This window comes from Meriones unguiculatus, chromosome 3 (genome assembly GCF_030254825.1).
Source record: "Meriones unguiculatus strain TT.TT164.6M chromosome 3, Bangor_MerUng_6.1, whole genome shotgun sequence".
NCBI classification, from domain to species: domain Eukaryota; kingdom Metazoa; phylum Chordata; class Mammalia; order Rodentia; family Muridae; genus Meriones; species Meriones unguiculatus.
This window is the reverse complement of record NC_083351.1, coordinates 36,530,639-36,553,133: the sequence shown is the minus strand read 5'-3', so window position 1 is coordinate 36,553,133 and position 22,495 is coordinate 36,530,639. Positions and strand designations below refer to the sequence as shown.

At 40.7% G+C, this 22,495-nt stretch overlaps 1 protein-coding gene across 2 annotated transcripts in view; it reads right to left on the bottom strand.

Moving 5' to 3' along the window:
• Ncbp1 (nuclear cap binding protein subunit 1) overlaps positions 1-22,438 on the bottom strand; it is a 35,915-nt gene extending 13,477 nt beyond the window's left edge. Inside the window, exons 1-11 of one of the 2 annotated variants that reach the window (XM_021647963.2) lie at positions 22,251-22,438; positions 15,784-15,872; positions 15,142-15,242; positions 13,023-13,179; positions 9,777-9,884; positions 9,169-9,290; positions 7,788-7,857; positions 6,797-7,012; positions 3,861-3,958; positions 2,879-2,942; positions 1,658-1,768 (exon numbers count right to left, since the gene is read on the bottom strand). In XM_021647963.2, coding sequence (XP_021503638.1) covers positions 1,658-1,768; positions 2,879-2,942; positions 3,861-3,958; positions 6,797-7,012; positions 7,788-7,857; positions 9,169-9,290; positions 9,777-9,884; positions 13,023-13,179; positions 15,142-15,242; positions 15,784-15,872; positions 22,251-22,284 — 1,170 coding nt within the window. In that variant the 5' untranslated portion in view covers positions 22,285-22,438. Of the gene's footprint in view, positions 1-1,657; positions 1,769-2,878; positions 2,943-3,860; positions 3,959-6,796; positions 7,013-7,787; positions 7,858-9,168; positions 9,291-9,776; positions 9,885-13,022; positions 13,180-15,112; positions 15,245-15,783; positions 15,873-22,250 lie in introns of those variants that run through there. The other variant, XM_060379871.1, reaches the window with a different exon arrangement.
• Positions 22,439-22,495: the final 57 nt, after the last annotated feature.

Below are 22,495 nucleotides of genomic sequence, written 5' to 3'. Positions count from 1 at the left end.
TGTTACTGGAAAGGAAGGTCAGATATTAAGACTGCGGAGCGTGTAGGAGGATAAAGGAATGTCTGTTACGTATATAGGTAAACGCACACACACCAGGAAGGACTGTAAAACAGCAAGAGGAAAAAATGTAGTAAAAACTTGCCCTTTTCATAATCTAAGAGACATACAGTAAGGAAAAATACAGTGGGCATGACAAATCGGGTGCAATCAAGTGCCTGCAAGACTGGAGAGGAGTGCAGTAGTTTATGAGACACACCAGAATGCGACGATACAGGAGGCTGTAAGGAAAACCATCCTAATTAAAAGATGGATGTTAATGCTTATCATTAAAAATAAAAAAGCAGCCAGGTAGTAGTGGTGCACATCCTTAATCCCAGCACTTGGGAGACAGAGGCAGGCAGATCTCTGTAAGTTCGAAACCAGCCTGGTTTACAAAGCAAGTTCCAGGACAGCCAGAGCTACATACACAGAGAAATCCTGTTTCTAAAAACCAAGAAAAATGAAAAATCAAAAAGCAACATGGATCTATGTGGAAGAGAAGACTGTAAGAGACAGAAATGATAGATGACTCCAAGGAAACAGCATCTTCCAGACACAACAGGACTGATACACACAAACTCACAGTGAATGAGACAGTGAGTGAACACAGGTTCAAACCAGAGAAAATTCCAGCACTGAGAAGGGGAAGTAGACACAAAGTTGACCCCTAACCAAGAACTATTTGAAATTAATACCTGCTGGGAAAGGGAAAGCACTTTTCTCCAGTCCAGTGTCACTGGGTATACTGACCACAAGTCAGGGTAGGCCCCATGTGCAGGAGCAGTTGGCTAACAGCAAACAAACTCAGGGTTTCTGTGTGTGCTTTTTGTTTTGATATTTTCCTTCTCTCCTCCCTGCCTGCACCCAAAATGTTTGTCTGAACTTTTGTTTATTTGTTTGTGTTTTGAGAAAGACATTAGGCTGAATGGTAAAAAGCTCACTCACTAAGGGCACAACAAATATGAGCATACTTGTACCAAATAGTGATAAAGCAAAAGTTACAGGACTAGATAAATGAGCAAACCTACAGGTATAATGGGAGACTAGTACCACTCCTAGTAACTCACAGAAGCAGTGTGACACACACGGGGGGGGGGGGGGAGAGTGAGTTACAGATATAGAACTATTTATTGAAATAGCACAGTTATCTAATGGGCTTATCGAAGACCTGAGGTCCTGAAAAGGCAGAATATACATTCTCTTCATAAAACTATTATTTTAAAAGGCACAGGGCTAGCTGGACATGGTCTCAAACCTGTAATCTGAGCACTTTGGAGGCTGAGGCATGGGGATCATACTGACCCTGTCTCAGAAAAAAAAAAAAAAAAAAAAAAAAAGACAAAAATAGCATTATTAATGAAAGTAGTGGGCTCCTCCCGGGGAGAACGAAGGAGTTGTAAGCCACAGCACCACACTCTATTTTAAGCAGGGGGAGATGATAACTTCACAAACATGTATTTTGTCCAAAGTCTTATTCACTTAAAAACAAAGCAAATGAAACCATTATTCCTAAAACCCAAAGCATAGGAACCTAATGGTGAACCTGAGAAAACATAGCTCCATAATTCAGTCTTTTAAAAGTACAACCAAAAAGACATTTAAAATGGTGAAAGGATACAACTTGGGGCAGAGAGCCGGGCTGAAGTTTGCACAGTTCGATTAGTAGCGTAGTGTACATGACATCGATGTGAGGAGGTGCTGGAAGCTGAAACAGCTCTGCAAAGATCACCTGCAAGACGCGCAGTCAGACACATGCGGTTCAGTTGTATTTGCATTTCTACATGAGAAAGGCCTACACATTACAACCTCATCATACACTCCATGGCACCTACAGCGGAAAAAGAATTACCTAGACAGTTTCTCTGTGTCGCCTTGGCTGTCCTGGACTTGCTTGGTAGGCCAGGCTGGTTTTGAGCTCAGAGATCCACCTGCCTTTGCCTCCTGAGTGCTGGGATTAGAGGCATGTGCCACCACCTGGCTACCTTTTATTCTTAAAAATTATGTTTTCTGAGATCTACAACTGAACAACTACATCAAGAGCCCAGTATAAAAGGCTACTATGACCCATACTGCTGAGACAAATGTGCAGTAATCCATCCTCTGAAGTCTCAGAGTTGACTGAGGAGGCACTACATCCAGAGGCTCAGCCAATGGCGCTTCACTATTTGGGTAATGAGAACTTGTAGTAGACCAGAGATAGAGACAGCTGAGTGTTCTACACTGCTACTCAGACCAGAACACAGAGCTTTTTGGCTAGCTATTTTCTACCCCTTCCTAAAAGTCTAAAGCCCTACCTACAATGCAATCTTTCCTCTTACTGCATGGCGAATTCTACACATTCTCAGATTCAAAAATCTGACTTAGGGCCACATGTTACAGCACATGCCTAGAGTTCCAGCGCTCAGGAGTGTAAGGCAGGAGGGTCATGAGTCCCAGGCCAGGCTGGGTGATATGAAGATATCCACTCTTTTGTTTTTAAGACCGGGATTTTCTGTGTATCCTTAGCTATACTGGCACTCACTCAGTAGACCAGGCTGGCCCCCAACTCAGAGATCCACTTTCCTCTACCTCCACAGTGCTGGGATTAAAGACATGTGCCACTTAAAAAGAGATAGAGAGAAGGCGAGAAGGCAGCTGAGGCCAGCAAAATGACACATCAGATAAAGGCTCTGAGTCTCACCTTCCTTCCTTCCTTCCTTTACTAGCAAGGCTGAGAACCAAAACTGCTGTCTATGTCCTTGCTCCTCTATTCACTTTCAGAGCCTCGTCAGTAGCCAGCAGGTATCTTGCAGGGCTCAGACCCTGGGAAAGCCAGAATTAGCACCAATGGAATGCATACCTCAACTATGTGGTAGTTCAAGGGGATCTTGTTCTTCCCTGGATAGCTCACCAGCTGTGCAGCACTGAAAAGAGTGTGATTCAAGTTAGCAAAGAAACACACAAAGCCCAAAAGCTTCATATGCAGTGAGCTTAGCTGAAAAAATCTCTGCTGAATGTTCTGGTGTTCAGGTACTTATTAAGATGGCATAAATTGTCTTACACACAAAAAGGAAAAAAGTGCTATCATCCCCTTCAGATCTACTAATACCAGGTTACTAACAGTAGGTGGTCCACTCCTAAATACAACATTTCTCCTCAAAATCTAAGATAAAACTTTCCAGTTCTATGAACAATTATTAACACTTAGGTTTTTAAAACAGGCCAGAAAGCAGAAAAATAAAAAAACAAAAAAACAGTAGTATACGTTAATTTCCATACAACCAAACTAAAACGAATTTTAGCATATTTGGTATGTGTGTGAACATGTCTGTCACGCCATGTCAGAGGTCAGAGTTGAGTGTCTTCAATTGCTTGTTCAACTTCTAACAACTAAACCTGGGGTTCAGAAACTGCAGAGATGCTCTTCCAGAGAACCCAGGCTCAATTCTCAGCACCTATACGGCAGCTCACAACTACCTGTTGTGACTCAAAACCCTCTTCTGGCCTTTGAGGACAGCAGACACACATTTGATGCATAGACATACCCATATACATAAAAAATACTACAAACCAACCAACCAACCAACCACCAGGGGTTCACAGATTGGCTTGACTGGCAGGACAGCAATCCCTGGGGATACTCCTGTTTCAGTCTCCAGAACCGAGCTATGGGTGAGTTCTAACACTTGGCTTTTTAACATGGGTGCTGGGCACCTGAACACTGGTCCTCATGCTTGCTGGGCTATTTCTACAGCCTAACACCTCTAAATATATATTTTGTTCTTATAAAATCATTAAATGTATTCCTACCCCCTTTTAAAGTACCATGGAGGGAATCTCACCAAGTTTTCCTTTCCTTCCAGTAGGATTTTATGATGCAATGAAGATTCTCTTCTATGACAAACCTCTCTACTGAATGACTGCCTGGCATGACAGGACCCTGGAAGAAAAGACCAACACACTCACACAGAATCACAGAACAGATTTCTTTCATTTATAAGTACTTGAGTATAGGACTGAACTATTGTGTTAAAGACCTACCACAGAATGAAGAGGATATAATGCTCCTAAGATATCTAGTAATGCCACCAGGCCCATTTTACAAATCTTTTATTTTATTTTAAAAACTTACTTATCCATCCATCTATCCATTTTGTGTGTGCCATGGTACATTTACAGAGATAAGAGAACAACGTATGGGGAATGGGCTCTGTCTTTTTATCAGTCAAGTCAGGCAATTATGGTAGAACTCTGGTGTCAGTTTCATGGGCCATGCTTTTTCTAACTGAAGCATCACCCAATTTCTAAATTTAATCAACACTTTTAAAAGACACTATCAAAATAACAAAGGAATCCACTTTGAGATAACTATTTTGGAGTATTCATACTCTCTGACAGAGGAAGTATGCAGCAACAGCAAGGAAATATAATTAACACAGGAGAAATATATTCTGAGGTTCCTTTGCTATAACTAATAATGACTAATCACAAAGACTAAATAAATGTCATAAACATAAACTAGATTTTCAGTTGATAAACCTGATTAGGTCACCATGTAACTATGAATAAAGGTGCTTTCTTATTATTTGATATAGCAAAGTCAACAATCAAGTCCCCCCCACTCAGAAGAGACTGGGCTGCTGCGTGGGAACCTTTCCCACTACTGCACTAGCTGTGTTCTGTTTCCAAGCCAATCCAGGGAGAAGAGGTTAAAACTCAGACTGAAGTGCTGAGTGCCAGCCGTAGTGCTGCCTGGAAAGGGGACATTTGGATCTCTGCTTTATTTCTGCTTGTATTCTTTAAAAGAAAATTAAACAACAAAGTCAAAACCAAACCAAAGTCCTGTGCAGTAGCATTTCATTCAAAGACAGAGATATTTTTGATTATACATACTTTGTATTTCCCTTGTGCTAAATGCACAGAATGTAAAGTTCCTCTCTTGGAATGATTTCTCTCTAAGTAAACTGGCACGCCTCATTCATCTGACACAGGCAACCGGAAGAGTAGAGTCAGGCCAAGCACCGTATAACACACGGGATGCTGCTCATTCACAAATCCATACCCTGAAAAGCCCACTGTGTTGGGGGTGAGGTTGAACTACTACATGCAACCAGGATAGAGCAAGCAACAGTTTTGGTACTTTAGCTAGCTAAACTCTCCAGAAACAAATATGCTTGGTTCCAAGACAGACATATATATACTGAGATATAAAACAATCGGTATGTGATTAAAATGTTAATTTTTATGTCCAATATTCACAACAAATCACATTCTCGTGTTAAACAATTGCCAACAATTTCACTTCACAGTCAAAAACAATATAAAAAGTATTTTGAAAACTAGACTGTTACGTTGGGAGGTTGACAAAAATACTTTATTAATTATACAATATGAATAACTTAAAACTGAATTGTCTAAAAATATGGACAATTTAGAAAAGGGAGTATTTTTTTTTTACTATTAACTAGGATTGGGAGTGCAGTTTGGTCAGCAGAGTACTTGCTTAACAAGCATGAAGGCCTGGGTTCAAATCTTAGCAACACAGAAACCTGGGCATGGTGGTGAATGTTTGCTAACAGCAGATGCAGAGGCAGGCCGATCACAACTGCACAGCAAATATCAGGCCAGCCTGGGTTACATGGGACCCGTTCTCAGAAAATAAAATACTCTAACATGTTCAACATGGTAGTTCAGAAATACTATCTCAGAACCCAAGAGGCCATGGCAGGAGAACTGTCACAATGAGGACAGATTGGGCTATAGACAGACCTACATTAAGCAAACACTAAAAATTAGCTAAACATGGTGCCTGGGAGATGGCTCGGCGGATAGAGTGCTGAGGATGCAAGCATAAGGAAGTGAGTTAAGAACCCCAGAATCCACCTTACAAGCTAGACTAGGTGGCATGTGCCTCTATCCCCAGTGTTGTGAGTGGGCAAGCACAAGGCAGGTAGATTCCATGAGTCCTACTGGTCAGCAGTATAGCTAGAGGTGAGCTCCAGCATGCAGGCAGGCACTTGCGCAAAGGTAAGGTCAATGAAAGACATCTGAAGTCAACCTCTGGCTATCCCCCACAACACACACACAACACAACCCTACCCTAACAGCTAAAGTTGAGCATTCATCATATGAAACATTGTTCCGTGTATTTTCCATGTGATAACAATTTAATCTTCCTACAGATACATTTTAGTATTATTTCTTTGGGAACTGAGGTACAGGAAGTAAATAACTGACTCTTGCTCCTAGGTAGTATTTGCATTAAAATGTTGACCAATTTGGCTCTCAACTTACCCTCTTGACTGGTAAATTATGCTATCTCTTTTATTCATGAGTAAAACAAAATTTGTTGCATAACAAGGTGATATAGTTTGCTGAATTAAAACATTAAATTGATTTTCATCAATCTTATGGTTAAAAAAAAAAAAACCCAAAAATTGAAAGGTTATTTCAGAGCTGGGCAAGATGGTACAAGCTATAATCCTAGCACTTGGATTTGTGAACTCAAAGGCCACCTAGGAGGGAGAGAGGGAGAAAGAGAGAGAGGAGAGAAGGAGGTAAGGAGAGAGAGAGAAGGAGGTAGGAAGAGAAGGGGAGAGAGGGAGGGGGAAAGAGAGAGAGAGAGAGAGAGAGAGAACTGACCCTATCTCAAAAGAACCCTGAAAAAAAAATAAAATAAAGAAAAACAAAATATCTAAGACATTAAGTCAAAGGAAACCAAAGTCACAAGTACAACTGTAAGCCAGGCCCTCCCTGGAGCTCTTAGCCACTCCCATACCTCTGGGTCATCTGTGTAGTCAAACATCCTGAAGATGACCCTGGGCATCGGGTACACGGAGTCCTCGGTGTGAGGCGGTGGTGTGAAGGGAGGCAGATTGTGCTGCAGTGCCTCACAGAGGATGCTGTCAAAGGCAAGGTAGGGTCTCAGGATGTGCCTTTCCTGCCACCGGTCTTTCTTCAGTTTCTGAATCTGGGCCCACAGGCAATCTAAATACTAAAAAAGAGATTTTAATATTTAATATACACATGTTGGCTCGATAGTACAGAAAATGTCTACCCCCTAAAATACAGGACAAAGTAAACCAATTTGTCATTTCATATAGTAGAGTGGTATTAAGTATTTGTTTTCACTTAAAATTTGAAAATTACATTAATGTGCACAGACTTGCCACAGCGTCCCGTGGAAGTCAGAGGACAACTTTTGAAAGGTGCTGCTCTCTTTCCACTCTGTAGTCCTGGGCTCTAACTCAGGTGCCTTACCTACTCAACACTCACTCTTCACTTTTACTTTAGCAGCTTGTTTTTGGGAGCACATTTGGAGTTGTTACTTCTGCTATTTTTAAAATTGAGTATTTAGATATAAAACTTGTCAAGTCTATGAAAATTTGTATTCTAAAAGGAATGCAATTCTCAATTACATTCTAAGATATTAAATACTCCCTCTGTGCTTAAGACTCTGAAGAAATGAATTCCTCACTGGAAGTATTTAGAAACCTAGCTAAGATGTACAAATGCAACAGTCTGAGCATTTTTTAAATTCAAGTTTTACTTGTGTGGTACACGGGCCACAGTGCACCTGCAGAGGTCAGAGGACAACTTGTAGGAATCAGTTTCCTCCTTCCACCATGTGGCTCCTGGGAATTGAATTCTGGTTGTCAGGGTTGGCGGTGGCACCTTTACCCACTGGGCCATCTCACTGACTCATCTGAGCATGTTATAGAGATAAGAATGCACTCTGTGCTTATATCACAAGGTGGAAATCAATTCACCTCTTCTTGTGGATGTGGTTTATCGGCAGTCCATACTTGTAACATGGGCACATGAGTCTTCTGGCGTCTTCTAAAGATAAAAATGAAAATGTACACTTAGGTTTTAGAAACATAAAGAACACCCAGTGGTTTTCATGATTAATTAAAAGCAATGAAAAACATATTTATCCATCAGATCAGCAGATAACAGCATTTTTGATAATGGCATACATGTCATCAAGATACAGGCATATCTGCATCTCCAACACTGGTGGGGTTAATTGAGACAGCCTTGATTCTGGGAGAATACATCTCTGGAAGACAATCTGACTACATCTGTTAAAATCAACTGTTCTGAATCTTCACCCGGCAATGCCATTTCTATGAACTCATATCCCCATAAATGCACCTGCACATATATATGCAGACACACACACAAGAATGTTCTGATACTTGTTTATAGTAACACAAGCCTGCACAAGCTACATATTCAGAGAGAATTAATAAAGAGAAATTATGACACATTAAAAAAGAACAGAATACCATGATACTGTTAATAAAACCAATCAGGTGGAACCACATACTCTTATGCAGTAATTTCAAGTTAAGGTAAGAAAAAAAAAAGCATTTAAATAAGTATATATGCTGGATTATCATTTGTATAAAAGCAAGCATCTATTCATACACACACATATATACACACACAAACATATGCACATACACAGACATGTAAAAGTCTTTAGATATCATGTTCATTTGTACCCAACAAAGCAATTATCAATGGTATCCAAAGAAGTATGACAAAAATTAATTTGTGAAAGCTGAAGGAACACAGAACCATTATCATTATTATGTTGTAAGGTAACAGGCATGTTTACAAAGAAGGCTCATTATTTGATTATATCTAATAAGATAAAGCAAGTTTTTTATCCTGGCATGGGAGAAGGGCTTGGCCTAGAATTAACATGTATGAAATAATCCTGTGTGCCAGGACAGTGCTCCTATTCAGGACACATTAGTCACTGCCTGTCTGAACTTCTTCCAGTCAGCTCAGTGATCTGAGCAGAGGGGTAATTTTAAGCCACAACTGACTCTTAGTGTACAAATACTAGAATAGCAGAGGAGCTGCTAAACCATGGTGTTCTATGGCTTTCACAACCATCTATGAAAGAAAATAGCTTAAAAAGATGCTTTACCAACTTGTTGCAGTAGCAAAGTACTGAAGCCTTGGTGAGTTACAGCAGCAGCAGGGTGAAACTTAATAGAGAACATTTTCAGTAACTCTATGGTTTTGTTTTTTAAAAATGGAACTTGTCATTGCTAACAGAGAACTTAAGATATTTGTTGTATCAGCAGGATATCTTTATGCAAACAACAAAGAACACATGAGCTGTGCCCTTACTTAAGATAGCTTTCAGTGCTGGAGAAGATGCGGTCCATTTCTGCATCTTTCTTTTCATACAACTCCTTTCCAACCCAGGGCAAAGATGACAGAAACGCATACACATACCAGTCCCGTCGTACCTGAAGAAGGTTTAAAAAGGTAAGTTAAGAAAATATATGCTAAAAAAGAAAAAAAAAAAAAAAAAGAAGATATATGCTAGTTAATTAATTTTTCTTTCTTTCCAGTGTTAGGGATCAAATTCAAGGACTTACAGATGCTAGGCAAGCATTCTGTAACTCAGCTCTATAGATCCCTGCCCCATCTTTCTTTTATTCATAGATGCAATACTGAGAAGGCTTTCAACAGGGCTTAAGTACATTATCTGGCTCATTCAGAGAATTTCTAGATATATATATATTTCTAATCTTATTAAAATCATTTGAATCAATACAAAGATGTCAAGAGAACCCACCAGGAAGCCAGCTGACTTGCCCTTCAGATGTTAAGCATCACAGTGTGATAATCTGTTACTGTACTTTGTTTATTGCTGCTAAAGCATTATTAGTAGGAAATAAAACTCCAGTACAATGCTTCACTGAAAAGATTCAACATAAAGGGTGTCTTACTTGAGGCACATCTTCTTCCTGAGTTACACCTATGAAATTCTCAAACATAGCAACCATAGATGGGGCAGCAATCACATGACAGTTCACCAGATCAGACAGAAAGCGGACCTGTGAGGGCAAACAGCATCTGCATTAAACAGACTGTATAGATAAACTGCATTAACAGTCTTCATAATAGGGACAAAATAAACAACCTTGTAACAGTTCTACAAGACTAAAGCCCATGGTCTATATTTAGCTTATTATCTTTTTGTTTGTGCAATCTGTGAGCCAAGAAATCTTTAAATTTAACACAAAATAATATTCACACAAAATGACACAAATTCCAATTTTCCTGTCTATAAGCACACTTGCAGTGGAAGACAGTTCATGCCCATTCAGTTACTTATTGACCATAGTTGCTTTTGTGTTACAATGTCAGGGTTAAGATGTTGTGATAAAGATCTTACATTGGATAGGAATCTGAGACTTTGTGGGTTTCCATGCTATGCTACATTAAGCACCCAGACATTCAAATATTCTAGTTACTCCATGAAGTAGGTTGTTCTTTCTGTTTAGGTAGGAATATTTTTCACTGAAATATAGAAATGGAAATTTGAAGTAAAACAGAGATTTACTGAGTATGCTGTGTGTGCCAGGGCTAAGTAAACAGTGTTCAGGGTACTGTTTTTGGGAACTCACAGCCTGTTTGGGACAATCACAACCTCAACAAAAAGGGATGACTGCTGTACTAAAAAGTAAATTAAAATGTGCTCTGGGACCAAGGACACCAGGAACAGGGAAAAGGAGCAACAAGGAGAAACCAAATGGTTAAGGTTATAAAGGGCAAGTAAAGCCCTCAGTGGGGAGTGGGGAAGGCATTCTCGGCAGAGTGTCATACAAGTAATTTTGTAGAGCTGCCCAGGGCATATAGGGGACAAGAGAAATCAATTCTACTGGGGGCAATCATGAAAGACCAAGACTTTAATCCTACATCCTAACATGTGTCCAGTTTCTCAAACTTGTCTTCAGTAAAAAAGAACTTGATCACATGATCTCCAGCATGTATGAATTTACTTACGGTAAACACTGCCATTAGTACCAATCTATGCATTAGGTATTAGTAAGACTTAATTCTATTTCCTTCCATTCAAGACATAAAGGTTCTAAATTGCAGAAAGAATCTACAGATGTTTCAGGATATTTGATCCCACTGTGAACCCAAAAATTGTGAACTGTAAAATCCTGTTTCTTTGTTGTAGTTGAGCCCTATCACACACCTTTAATCCAAGAACTTTCCGTGTATTGCAAACAGGTGATTATGGTGTGGTTCACCTAGCCCCAGCATACACCTTTAATCCTAGAGCTTTCTGTACACAGGATTTAATAAAGTTAACCCTAGGTCAAGAGGTGGAGCACGAAACCAGCTGACAGGGATGGAAGAGTAGGAGGGACTCTGAGTTGAGGGTATTTAAGACAGCGTGGTGAAGAGGAAAGGGCTTTTAGCTCAAGCTCTGGCTTTAGCTTTGGCTTCAGCTCCCTAAGCTCCCTGGCTTTTTGGGCTTTGAGCTAGCACGCCTTTGGCCTTGGGTTTTTTGGCCTTTTGCTCCAGGGCTGTCAGTTGAGCTAGTGAGCCTTTGGGTTTTTTCCATCCAGACCTGCACTGTGAAGGAAGGTCAGCCGGGTGCTTTCTCTGCCTCTCTGAGCTAGCAGGTTTTCACCCCAGCATCTGGCTCCTGAGTCTTTATTGGTAAAATAGAGCAGCTGGGATTTTCCTTCTTTTAAACAACAGCCAGAGGTTGGAAGGAATCCGTGAAATGCTGTCTTCTGGACAGGACATGGGCGCAACACTCACAACATTACAGCAGCTACACAAAACCTACTCAGGCAGGTCAACATTCCTTAATGGGTGGGGATAGGACTCACGAGGCCCCCTCCCTTCTTAGGAGCTACTGGCAGTGAACAGGTTCTGGGAAGGAGGCATTTTCTTCAGTTGTGTAACCACTAGTAAGGTGCCTGTGCTCCAGTAAGTAACCTCCCACACTTGTACACAAGCAACCGTAATTAAACTCTGTGAGTCACACATGCCAAAAGACATCAAAGCAGAAAGAAGGGTATGGCAAGAGGAGGTGGGGAACACAAGGTAGAACCAATGTTATCAGAATATCTTATATAGATACATGAAACTGTTAAAAAAAAAAAAAAGGACAAAAGTTCTAATAGTTATTTCATGCAGCCCAATGAATCACTCTGTGTAAGAGAATTTAAGACCACTCACTAGAAAAAAAAGGAAGGGAGGGAAGCTTTTAACCAGCAACCAGCATGAGCAGAGACTGGTTATACAAAGACCACTCTCCTGACAGAAAGGCAGACTTTTGGTAGAAAAATGTCAAGGAAGCAGCTAAGAACACAAAAAAGTTACAAATTGTGCTAGAGGCTATGGGAACAAAGGGGATTTTGGAGATAGTATTGAGAGGTTGAACACATATAAGGAAGCAAAGAAAAGCTGAAAATTAATGTCAGATTTCTCAGTGGCTTGCCCAGTAGACAGTAATCACTATGAGTGAGGTGGTGAGCAAAAAAAAAAAAAAAAGAGTATAAATGACACATGATTTTCAGGACTTGTGGGGACGGCATTTCTTGGATTAAGGTATAGGTTTAAAACTCAGGAGGAAGGTTGAGGTGGGAGATAGTTATAAATTTGGTTTATGCAGCTATGAGAGTGAATGAGAATTACTCAGAAGAAGTTCAAATATAAAGTGAGGACAGAATCATTGTAATAGAAACATTTAAGGGACAAAGATGACGAACCAATGAAAAAGAGATAAAAATCAAAGACAGGAGCAATACTGATATTATTGATAGGTCTTCAAAAAGTTGTGCTGTAGAAACTAAGAAATAAGAAAATCTTGTAAGGAATTATATACTACAAGGAAAAGGACTCAAAGTAAACACAAGCACCATACTGAGTCCTAAGTGAAAATGGGATTCCCACAGAAAGGCCACCAGATGAGCAGGGACCAGAATTAAGGATAAGGTAGTAATTAATTGGCTATAGCTTCTTTCCTCCATTTCAACAATAATTTATAATCTATACAATATATTGTTTCATATAAATAAATATATTATACACTTATGTATAATATATAAATATATATAATAAACAATCATATAAATGCATATACCCACATTTATTTATATATTTATACATATATTATGCATATTTAATATATGCAAATATATATAAGACACATATATCAAACTTACCAAATATACAGCTTCATTATAGTTATTTGCTTTCAGTGATTCCTTAAGTTGACGAATCATAGCTTCTACAAATTCTCCTCCAAAGTTGTAATTTCTTGCATTCAGCAGTCCAACTAATGTTGTATAAATTGTCAACTTCTCAGGTAACAGACGTGCACTGATTTGAGAACCCGTACAAGACAACCCCAAAACAAAGGTTTTATATTAAGCTGTTGAATTGTACATGAATCTTAACATCAAATAACTTTGAAACAAAATTAACTTTTAACTGTGTTTTGAAAATAATTTCAGACATATGTGTCACTGAAAACTATGCAGATATGGACTCAATATTTTTTACTTTAGTTAATCCAAGACTTAAGAAACAGTTACTTGTGAAATTATCACACCAAAATTAATGCAACTAATGTTAGACCAGTTTTTCTTTGAATATGTTAAGTGGAAGTGAATAACAATTTCCACAGAAGATGGTTTCCATGGTAATCTCAGAAGTGTTCCATAAAACAAGATTCATTAATGCAGAATCATTAAGGGGGAACAAAGCATTCAGAGTTTCTAAACTTAGCTAGCCAAATGCCATGGGCCCAGAATTCCACTTGGAAAAACATTACTGGATTGGGATTGCTTATAAAAATAATTAAAATCAGTTTTAAGCAAGTTCCTATAAGAAATGCTTAAAACACGGTATGTTAATAGAATTGAGAAAATGCTGAGACCAGCTAGATGGTTCGGTAGGTTAAGGCTCTGTCAACCTGAGCTTAATCCCAGGGCCCACACGGCAGAGAGAGAGAAGTGATTCTTCCAGTCGCTCCTGACCTCCACACACGCCACGGCACATGTGCATGCATGCATATATACACACAGAACAAATAAAAAGGGACAATAAAGATAGGCCTAAAAAGAAGTCAATGCTACTTCCAAATTAAAGAAGCCTTTAGATGTAGCTCAAAAGGTGGTAATTCTATGGAGACTTCACTTACATTGCCCTCCTAAGGTACCCCGCTGAGTACAAGGGAGGATTTAGGAGCTCAAAAGATACTTGTATTGAAAGTACACCATGGTCTCTAAAGCTTTCTCCAAGTGAAAGATTTTAAAAGGACACTGCCAATCGATACCAGCCCAGCCTTACACAAACAAGCAGAGCTTCCAACACCTTCACCAACATAATTCTGAAATACATACTATCAAAACAGAGGTTACCATATGGATAACTATGACAAAAGATTGTTTTCATAATTACTTAGTCTAGATATACATTTTCCTGAATTGATTAAATTCCTTCGAAAGCAAAATTTAACTATGGATCTGGAGAGCTCAGCAGTTAAGGGCACTTGTTTTTACAGAGAATGGTAGTTGGATTCCCAGTACCCACATGGTGGCTTGCAACTGCCCGTGACTCCAGTTACAGGGCATCTAACGCCCCCTTCTGACCTCCATAGGCACAGACAGACATACATGTGTGTAAAACACTCATACACAAAAAAGGAATCTTTATAAAAGATTTTTAACTCTGAGAAGTTAACAAGGAATCTGCTTTGCACACTTTTTTTTAAAATTAAACATGAGCTGTAAACATTTAACCATTATTTTTAAATTACTGAAATGGTAACTACAGCATCAGGGACAATTACGCCCATTAAAAGCTTCAAAAGTATCTTCAGTCCTCAAGGAAGGCCATTCATTTGATTTACAAGCTTTTCCAATATATGTGGTCCTACTGTTACTACACACACACACACACACACACACACACACACACACAGAGTTATAATCTACTTTAAACTTATAAATGTGCATTCCTTGGTGGGGCAAAAGAATCTCTAAATGAAGACATCTGCTTTCTCATCTGAGTTAGAAACTCAAATTTGAGTTAATAACTCAAATTATTTTAAAATTCTGAGAAATAAAACATAAAAAACCACTTCATTTTTGTCCCATTCATCCTCTTAAAAAGTAAGTTCAGCAAAGGGCAAAGATGAACATTTCATAAGCACAAGTTTCAGGACAGAAGGACAACCAGTGACATTTAACATAAGCATGTCCTTGGAACATTCCCCAAAGCACATGAAGAGTAGATAATACATTATCACCTGGATCCACAAATCTTTTACATACATACACTGTACAAAGAAGCCTTAAGATCTTGCTCTTGTAGTTAGGAAGGTCAGCTTCCAAAACACCAGCCAAGCCTTCGAGATTGCTCTCCAAAGAGCAGGCACTCTGCAGAGGACATCATTATTAATCATCTCTTAACACTCAAGCAATCAGTGAGTTAAAGTTAAAATTCCTAGATGACCATAAAAACATGAAGGCTTTCTATAAGACACTATAGTTCTGTGAGAAAGAAAACAAGAACTAATGACAATTTCATGGAGAATTTCCTTAGTATCAACCAATTCCAGTAGTTACTGTTCTATAAAAAGAGTCAATGAAATCTTCAAAGCATCTAAGCAGAATGTGCACCCCAAGCAGGAGGACACATGGGCTGGATTCTGTCTCTCAGCTATCCAGCATTGTCTCAGGCATCCAAGTCTGCTTCAGGTCATCTATACCAAGGGGACTATTCCCCAGGTCTGTTTTAGCTAATGAAAATTACTTACTGAAAATTCTTAATGATCTGAATTCCAGGAGTTCCAAAACACTTTCACTTCAGGATACAGAGGTGCAGTAATAATACAAGCTTTGTCTAAAACCTACATTGCCCAGTACAACCTCAGAATTAATCAGAGCTGTTGGCCCACAACCTGGGCTTGGTACATACCTTTTCCCCGACTCTGCATATTAAAGATTCCAAATGATCTTCAGTTTCATTTGCATCAGAAGTTTTCCTCCTTTTGTGAGGCTGCCCACCTATTTCAGCAACATTAAAAAGAAAAAAAGCAACATCACATGATGAATCTATTACTGAAATGTCTGTCTTCTTTTTAGCCTTTAATCACTTTTCCCCCAGGCTGTATTTTTTAGAGTGGCTCTTGGCCAATTTAACTAGGCTGGGTATCTGGAGAATTTCTAATTCTATTTCTATCTATGTGTATATGTGAGTGGATGCCCACGTGTGCAGGTCCCTGTGCTAGTACATGCACGTTAAAGACAGAGAGGGTATTGGGTGTCCTCCCCCATCACACTGTTCATTCAAGGCAAGGTCTACATGGCCCTGGAGCTTACTTTTTTTAGCTAGGCTGGAAGCCAGCAAGTGATCCTCCTGTCTCCAACTCTCCCTTGTAGCGGGGTTAAAGGCATGCATACCCAACTAGATGCCCAGCTTATGAGCATGCTGAGACCCATAGTTCTCAAATGATTTTTAATTGCTGAGCCACCTCTCCAGTTGATTTTATGTGTATGGATGTTTTGGCTACATGTACAGCTGTGTACCACTTGTATGTCATGGAGGCCAGAAGAGGGCACAGATGCCCTGTAACTGGAGTTGTGGACATCTGTGAGACACAATGTGAGTGCTGGGAATTAAACGCAGTTTCTCAGGAAAGAACAGTCAGTGCTCTTAACTGCTAAGCCATCTTTCCAACGCCTCACCCCTGTCTCTGTTATTAAGGTCACTGTAAACAATAATGCCAGGAGACATTATTCCAGTTAAATTTTGTATAAACAGTGTCCAGGGAACTATGTCCATTTCTGTGACTACACTGGAATGACACCAACACCAGTAATTAAACCAGTAATCTGCATATTGCTGTTCCTGTTCTTTTGGCTTAGTTACCGACCCTCAGTTGTTGGTTCCTGCACCTGACGGTATTTATTAATCTGACAATGTAACTAAACTACTATGTAAACTAGTGAATAAGGCTGCAATAACAGGTTGAATCCATTGGAAGTTCTCTACTTAAAATACGCCCCTAAACATTAACAGTGCTGATGCTGAGAAACTGCTCCAGAGTTCACAATGCACCAGCTATGTTCATTACTATTCAGAACCAGATTTTAGGGGAAGTTCAGAGAATCCAGAGTAAAAAACTAGCCAAATGAGAGCAGCTGTTTTTCTAACCTTTACCAAACTCTTCCCTTCTTTCTGGTCCATGTACTCTACTGTACTTCATCCCATGCCCACAGCCCCCAATTATATGGTTAACTTGTCCCAGTTTACAACCATTTCTATCTTTAAAACAACCTTCCAGGTCCTCTTGTAATCCCAACATGGAAAACACTGCTTCAGGGAGACAAGGCAGGCTTTCTAAAGAACATGAGGAAATACAGGCTCAGAGTCACATCTCTGAATTGTAAACCTTTGTGTTACTGTGGCTATTCAGCCAAGGTTCATTTGGGGAAAAGGAGATGACAGAAAGTACTATAATGTTAAGAGGTTTTTCGCTTTTCTCATCCGGTACTTGAGAGAATAGGAAGTATACATATTAGTGTTACAGATTACAGTCTGAACCCATGGACAGTAACAAGATAGTCAACTCAGCCGAGAGCCTGGGTGACAGCACAGAATAGAACACTTTCACTAAGCACACTCTGAGCAGGGTGGGGAGGAGCCGGCTTGGTAAGCATGAAGATCCCAGTTCAAGCCCTAGCAGCCACATCAAAAATCTAACACATGCCTGTTATCCTGGCACTCGCCTTTAAACCCACCACTGGGAAGGCAGATGGATCACTGTGAGTTCAAGGCCAGAATGGTGTACACACAGTGTTCCAGGACAGCCACGCCAAAATACTAAGACCCTGTGCTAGCTAATTTTATGTCAACTTGACATACGCTAGAGTCATTTGAGACGCCAACACCAACCGAGAAAATACCTCCATAAGACTGGGCTTTAGGCAAGCATTTTCTTGACTAGTGATTGGTGGGGGAGGGCCCAGCACCCACCCCACTGTGGTTGGTGGCAACCCTGGGCTAGCCGTACTGGGTTTTATAAGAAAGCAGGCGGAGCAAGCCATGGGGAGAGAACCAACAAGCAGCACCCTCCATGGTCTCCACATCAGCTCCTGCCTCCAGGTTCCTGCCCTGCTTGAATCCCTGCCCTAACGTCCTTCCATGATGGACTGTTACCTGGAAGTGTAAGCTGAAAGAAACCCTTTCCTCCCCAAGTTGCTTTGGTCATGGCATTTTATCACAGCAACTGTAACCCTAACTAGAACACCTTGTCTTAAAGCAAAACAAAACAAAACAAAAAAACCAAACCAAAACCCAGTACAGCCATGCAGGTACCCTCCAACCCTACTACCATGGGAGGCAGAGACATGAGGACTCTTGGTGCTTGCTGGCCAACCACAGTGGGTCCCATGCTCAGCCCGGTACGGCAGAGAGCAACAGAGGAGGATGCCCATGGCCTCTGCATGGCGCACATACACGCCACATGCACATACACAGCACCCATCCATACTGTTTGGGAGTGGGGTGGCTCGGTGGGGGAAGGACCTGCTGAGCAACAAGGAGGACCTGCCTGCCTAACTACACCTGTCTGTAACCTGAAGGCGGCAGAGAACATGGGAACAGGCAGATCCCTGCGTCTCCTTGATCAACTAACTAGCTTAGTCAAATCCAGGAGGTCTAGGCTGTTTTTTGTTGTTGTCACTGTTTTGTTATTCTTTGTTTTTTAGAGCTTTTCAAAAGAGAAAGAAAGAAAGGGAGAGAGAGAGAGAGAGAAGGAAGGAAGGAAGGAAGGAAGGAAGGAAGGAAGGAAAGAAGGAGGAAAGAAAGGGAAAAACCATCTGGAGTAAGGGGTAGAGAGATACCTTAGATTAACTTTTATGGTAACAACCACTCTAGGGCTCTTAAGACACCAAATAATAGCCAGGCATGGTGGTGCATGACTTCAATCCTAGCACTCTGGGTAAGTGGAGTTTGAAGCAAGCCTGGTCTATACAACCAGTTCCACGACAGTCAAGGCTATTCAGGGAAACCAAAAGGGGGTGGGTGGGTGGGTGGAAAACAGACAACAGAACAAATAAAAAACCCAACCCAACAAATAAAATACATAAAATAATTTTCTCACTGCAACACAAACCTAATGTTATAAGGATACATTGTACTATTTCCTATACACTTATTAGAATCGGATGTGTAATCTGAAGCCACAAAGTAGACAAAAAAAAAAAAAAAAACACCATAAAAGAAAAAAGCAACAAAATCCAGCAAAGTAATATGTAGACTCTAAAAATTTAAAACAAAAAATTAAACTGACTAAAATCTGTCCCTTAGCATAACAAAACTTAGAGCTCTCTTCAATTTTTTTTCCTACAATGAAAGTCACAGTCTAAAATATAAAGACCTAAGTGAAAGCATATTAAATAGGCTTTCTGGACACACACACACCCCCTTTTTTTGGCTTTTCGAGACAGGATTTCTCTACGTAGTCTTGACTGTCTTGGACTCACTTTGTAGACCAGGCTGGCCTTGAACTCACAGCAATCCACCTGCCTCTGCCTCCCCAAGTGCTGGGATTACAGGCATGTGCCACCATGCCTGGCTCTTTCTGAACTTTTGACTAGATTCTGAACAATCTAAATTCCTTAACATTAAAACAGTATACTTAACACTGACAAACCAAACAAAGAGTCTAAGATTGAGTTAGATTTGGTACTTTCCATTTAGGATAGCCCTTTCTATGTCTCTAAATAAACTGCAAGAACTTTATTGATTAGCTACCTAGTAATATCTCTGTGAATCCCCAACAGTCTAGTTCAAGCAAATGTTTAAAATGGCCCGTTACGGTGAGAACCTCATCTGAACTCCCTGGTCTTATGTCTTGCAACTTCCACCTCCACTTTCTTCTACTGACAATGACCTCCTTGCTGTTCTCTGAACATGACAGAAATGTTCTAACCTTAACTCAGTTTCCTTTGTACCCATATGGCTTGTTCCTTATGTCACCGAAGCCATAGACCATCTGCGAGGAGGCCTTGCTTGAGCAGCTTCTCTCTCACTTTGTTTTTTATACCCTTTACTTCACTTTATTCTCGCAACCACATGATGAATTACACTATACCTCATCCGGTTTGGCCTTGATACGTGGGAGGAAACCTCCATTGTTATATGGCCTGCTACTGTACTACATACAAGTAGTTAGAAAATTGCTTAGCATGTCCTGATTATATTATATGTTGTCGTTGGTATCCACAGGCTCAGCTCAGACACCAAAATTTGATGATGCTCAAGTCCCTTATATAAATTGGTGTTGGTATTTACCCATAATCTGTGTATATTGTGATACTTTACATTATCTCTATACTATGTATCATACAATACCTAATATAAGTGTTATGTAAATAGTTGTGACATTGTATCGTTTAAGAGATAGCAAGGAAAAAAGTAACTATAGCCTCAGTACTGAGGCCTTTTTCTTCAAATATTTTGTAACCAGAATGCTGAATTCAGGGATAGAGAATGAAGAGTAGAAGGCCAACTTCCAGTATAAGAAAAGGCAGAGTAGAGCTGACAATAACCCAGAAATGCTTAGATCTATTTAACTTTCATTCTTTTAGAATTCCTAGCCACCTTTAAAACAGCTGTCTCTATATTTTTTAAATTGTAAATACTTCACTGAAAACCAGCACATTTTTAAATTGAGATCACTAAACTCTTAACTGAGTATTAAACTCTAATAATGTGTATTTTCATATGTGTACAATTGGATTAACTACAGACAGCCTTTCCACTACTAACTGATTTGTCATACTGCATTTTGATTAACAAATGCTTAATTTTACGACACTTTGTTCTATTTACTCTAAGGTTTCTATAGCCAGGTCCAACTGGGAAAATGATTTAGTTTCTAGCTGGGGTAAGAAAGCCAACTACAACCAAAAAGTTATGCAAACCTCCTAAAACAAACCAAAAGAAGTTTTCTATATATTTACATTCTAATTCTCCAACTGGCTCTCCAGTGCCATCTCTCTCTCATTTTAGGGGCACCTTGAAGTGAGAGAAAGACGGAGAAAAGTGTAAGGCGAGCAAAAAGATTGGGAGGAACAAGAGATGAAGACCAAGGACAAATTCTCTAACCCAAAGCAGATTAGTCCACTTTGTATTAGCCAAATACAAAGCTGAGAAAAACTTTATTTCCCATGTTCTGTACATGCATTACCTAAGAAGCCCCCCCCCCCCCCGTGTTAAAAACAAACAAAACACTCGGAGCACCTGTGCGGTGGAGGGCACTGACCCCCACGGGTGCCTCTGCGCACTGAAAGATTGGGATATCCTCCCAGGTACTTCCTAGCAAAAACCTGGTGTTCCACTGTTAAAACTGTGTATTTCTGCTTGGTTGTCTTAACATTCCACAAGAGAAAGCTAATCCATCCGATTAAATGGTTTTGTCTCTATTATGATGTTGGCATTTATCTGTGCGTATCACCTCTGAGACATTAACAGTTGACAAAATAACTATCATGAACCATTGGAGAACAGAGTATCTCATTTAACCCTCATAGAAACCACATAAAACTCAGGTTTAACGAAATCCCAGGACCGTAGCAAAACCACACAGTCAATAGATGTCAGCCTTGACTATTCAGACTCTAAAATATCAACAGCTCCAAGTTGCACTCTTGTGTATGGCTGTGTCCTTGAAAGGCAGTAATGGTGCAAAATTGAGCGTGGCAACAAAACTGATGGCAACACAACCACCTCCTTGCCGGCGACTATCAAAGCCAACATGAGAATTACTAGTGTGAGTTTTCCTGCACTTTCTTATACAGAGAAATATGCTTAAGGGTAATCCAACGGAACAGCACGTGTCTGTTTATTAGTGACCTCTGGGGTGTTGGTAAGAGGCAAAATTCTTTCCTTGAAGCTTAAAGGAGAAACATCAGCTGGTGGCAGGTAGAGGAGTAGGGCTCAGAGTGCAATACATCCGAACTCTGTCACAGCTTTGTTCTGTTCCTGTCTTTCCTGGGTCCTTTCCAGGTGCACCCAGGAGGACTAAAAAGAAAACACTGCTCCACAAGATCCCTAGCACTAACTGACTCAGGGACAGCAGCAGACACACGTGCGTTTCCAAGCTCAGCAGTGGAGGATTCAGTCTTAAGTGTGGGTGGACACCGGGTCCGGTTTGCCCACTAGGCCTTCGTTCCCCATGACTGATGGAGTTGGGGCAGGGGGGAGGCCGTGGCTTTCCTGGAGCTACTAACCACACCCGAGCCGCGCCAGCTGCCTCCCTTCGGAGCTGCCCGAACCCTCCTGGGGAGAAAGGGCTGTTCCCTGGAGACCGGAGGACCAAAGCAGTCCGGCCTCAGCGCTCAACCAGGTGCGGCGGCCAGGCCGAGAGCACTTACCATCGTTCTCGTAGCTGTGCCGCCTCCGCGACATGCTGCTTGCTATTGCGCGGCGGAGCTGAGCTGCGAGTCGCCTGCAACACTAGAACCGTCGGGCTGCCGGCCGGCCGGTGCGCGGTCAGCAGGGAGGCGCGCGGATTGGCCGGCACGCAGGCGCACTAGCTCCCGACGCCTGCCGGAAGCGCGAGCGGAGAGGTACCGGGCGGGTTCCGCCGTGGAAGGCCGGCGTCTGCAGCTCCACGCGC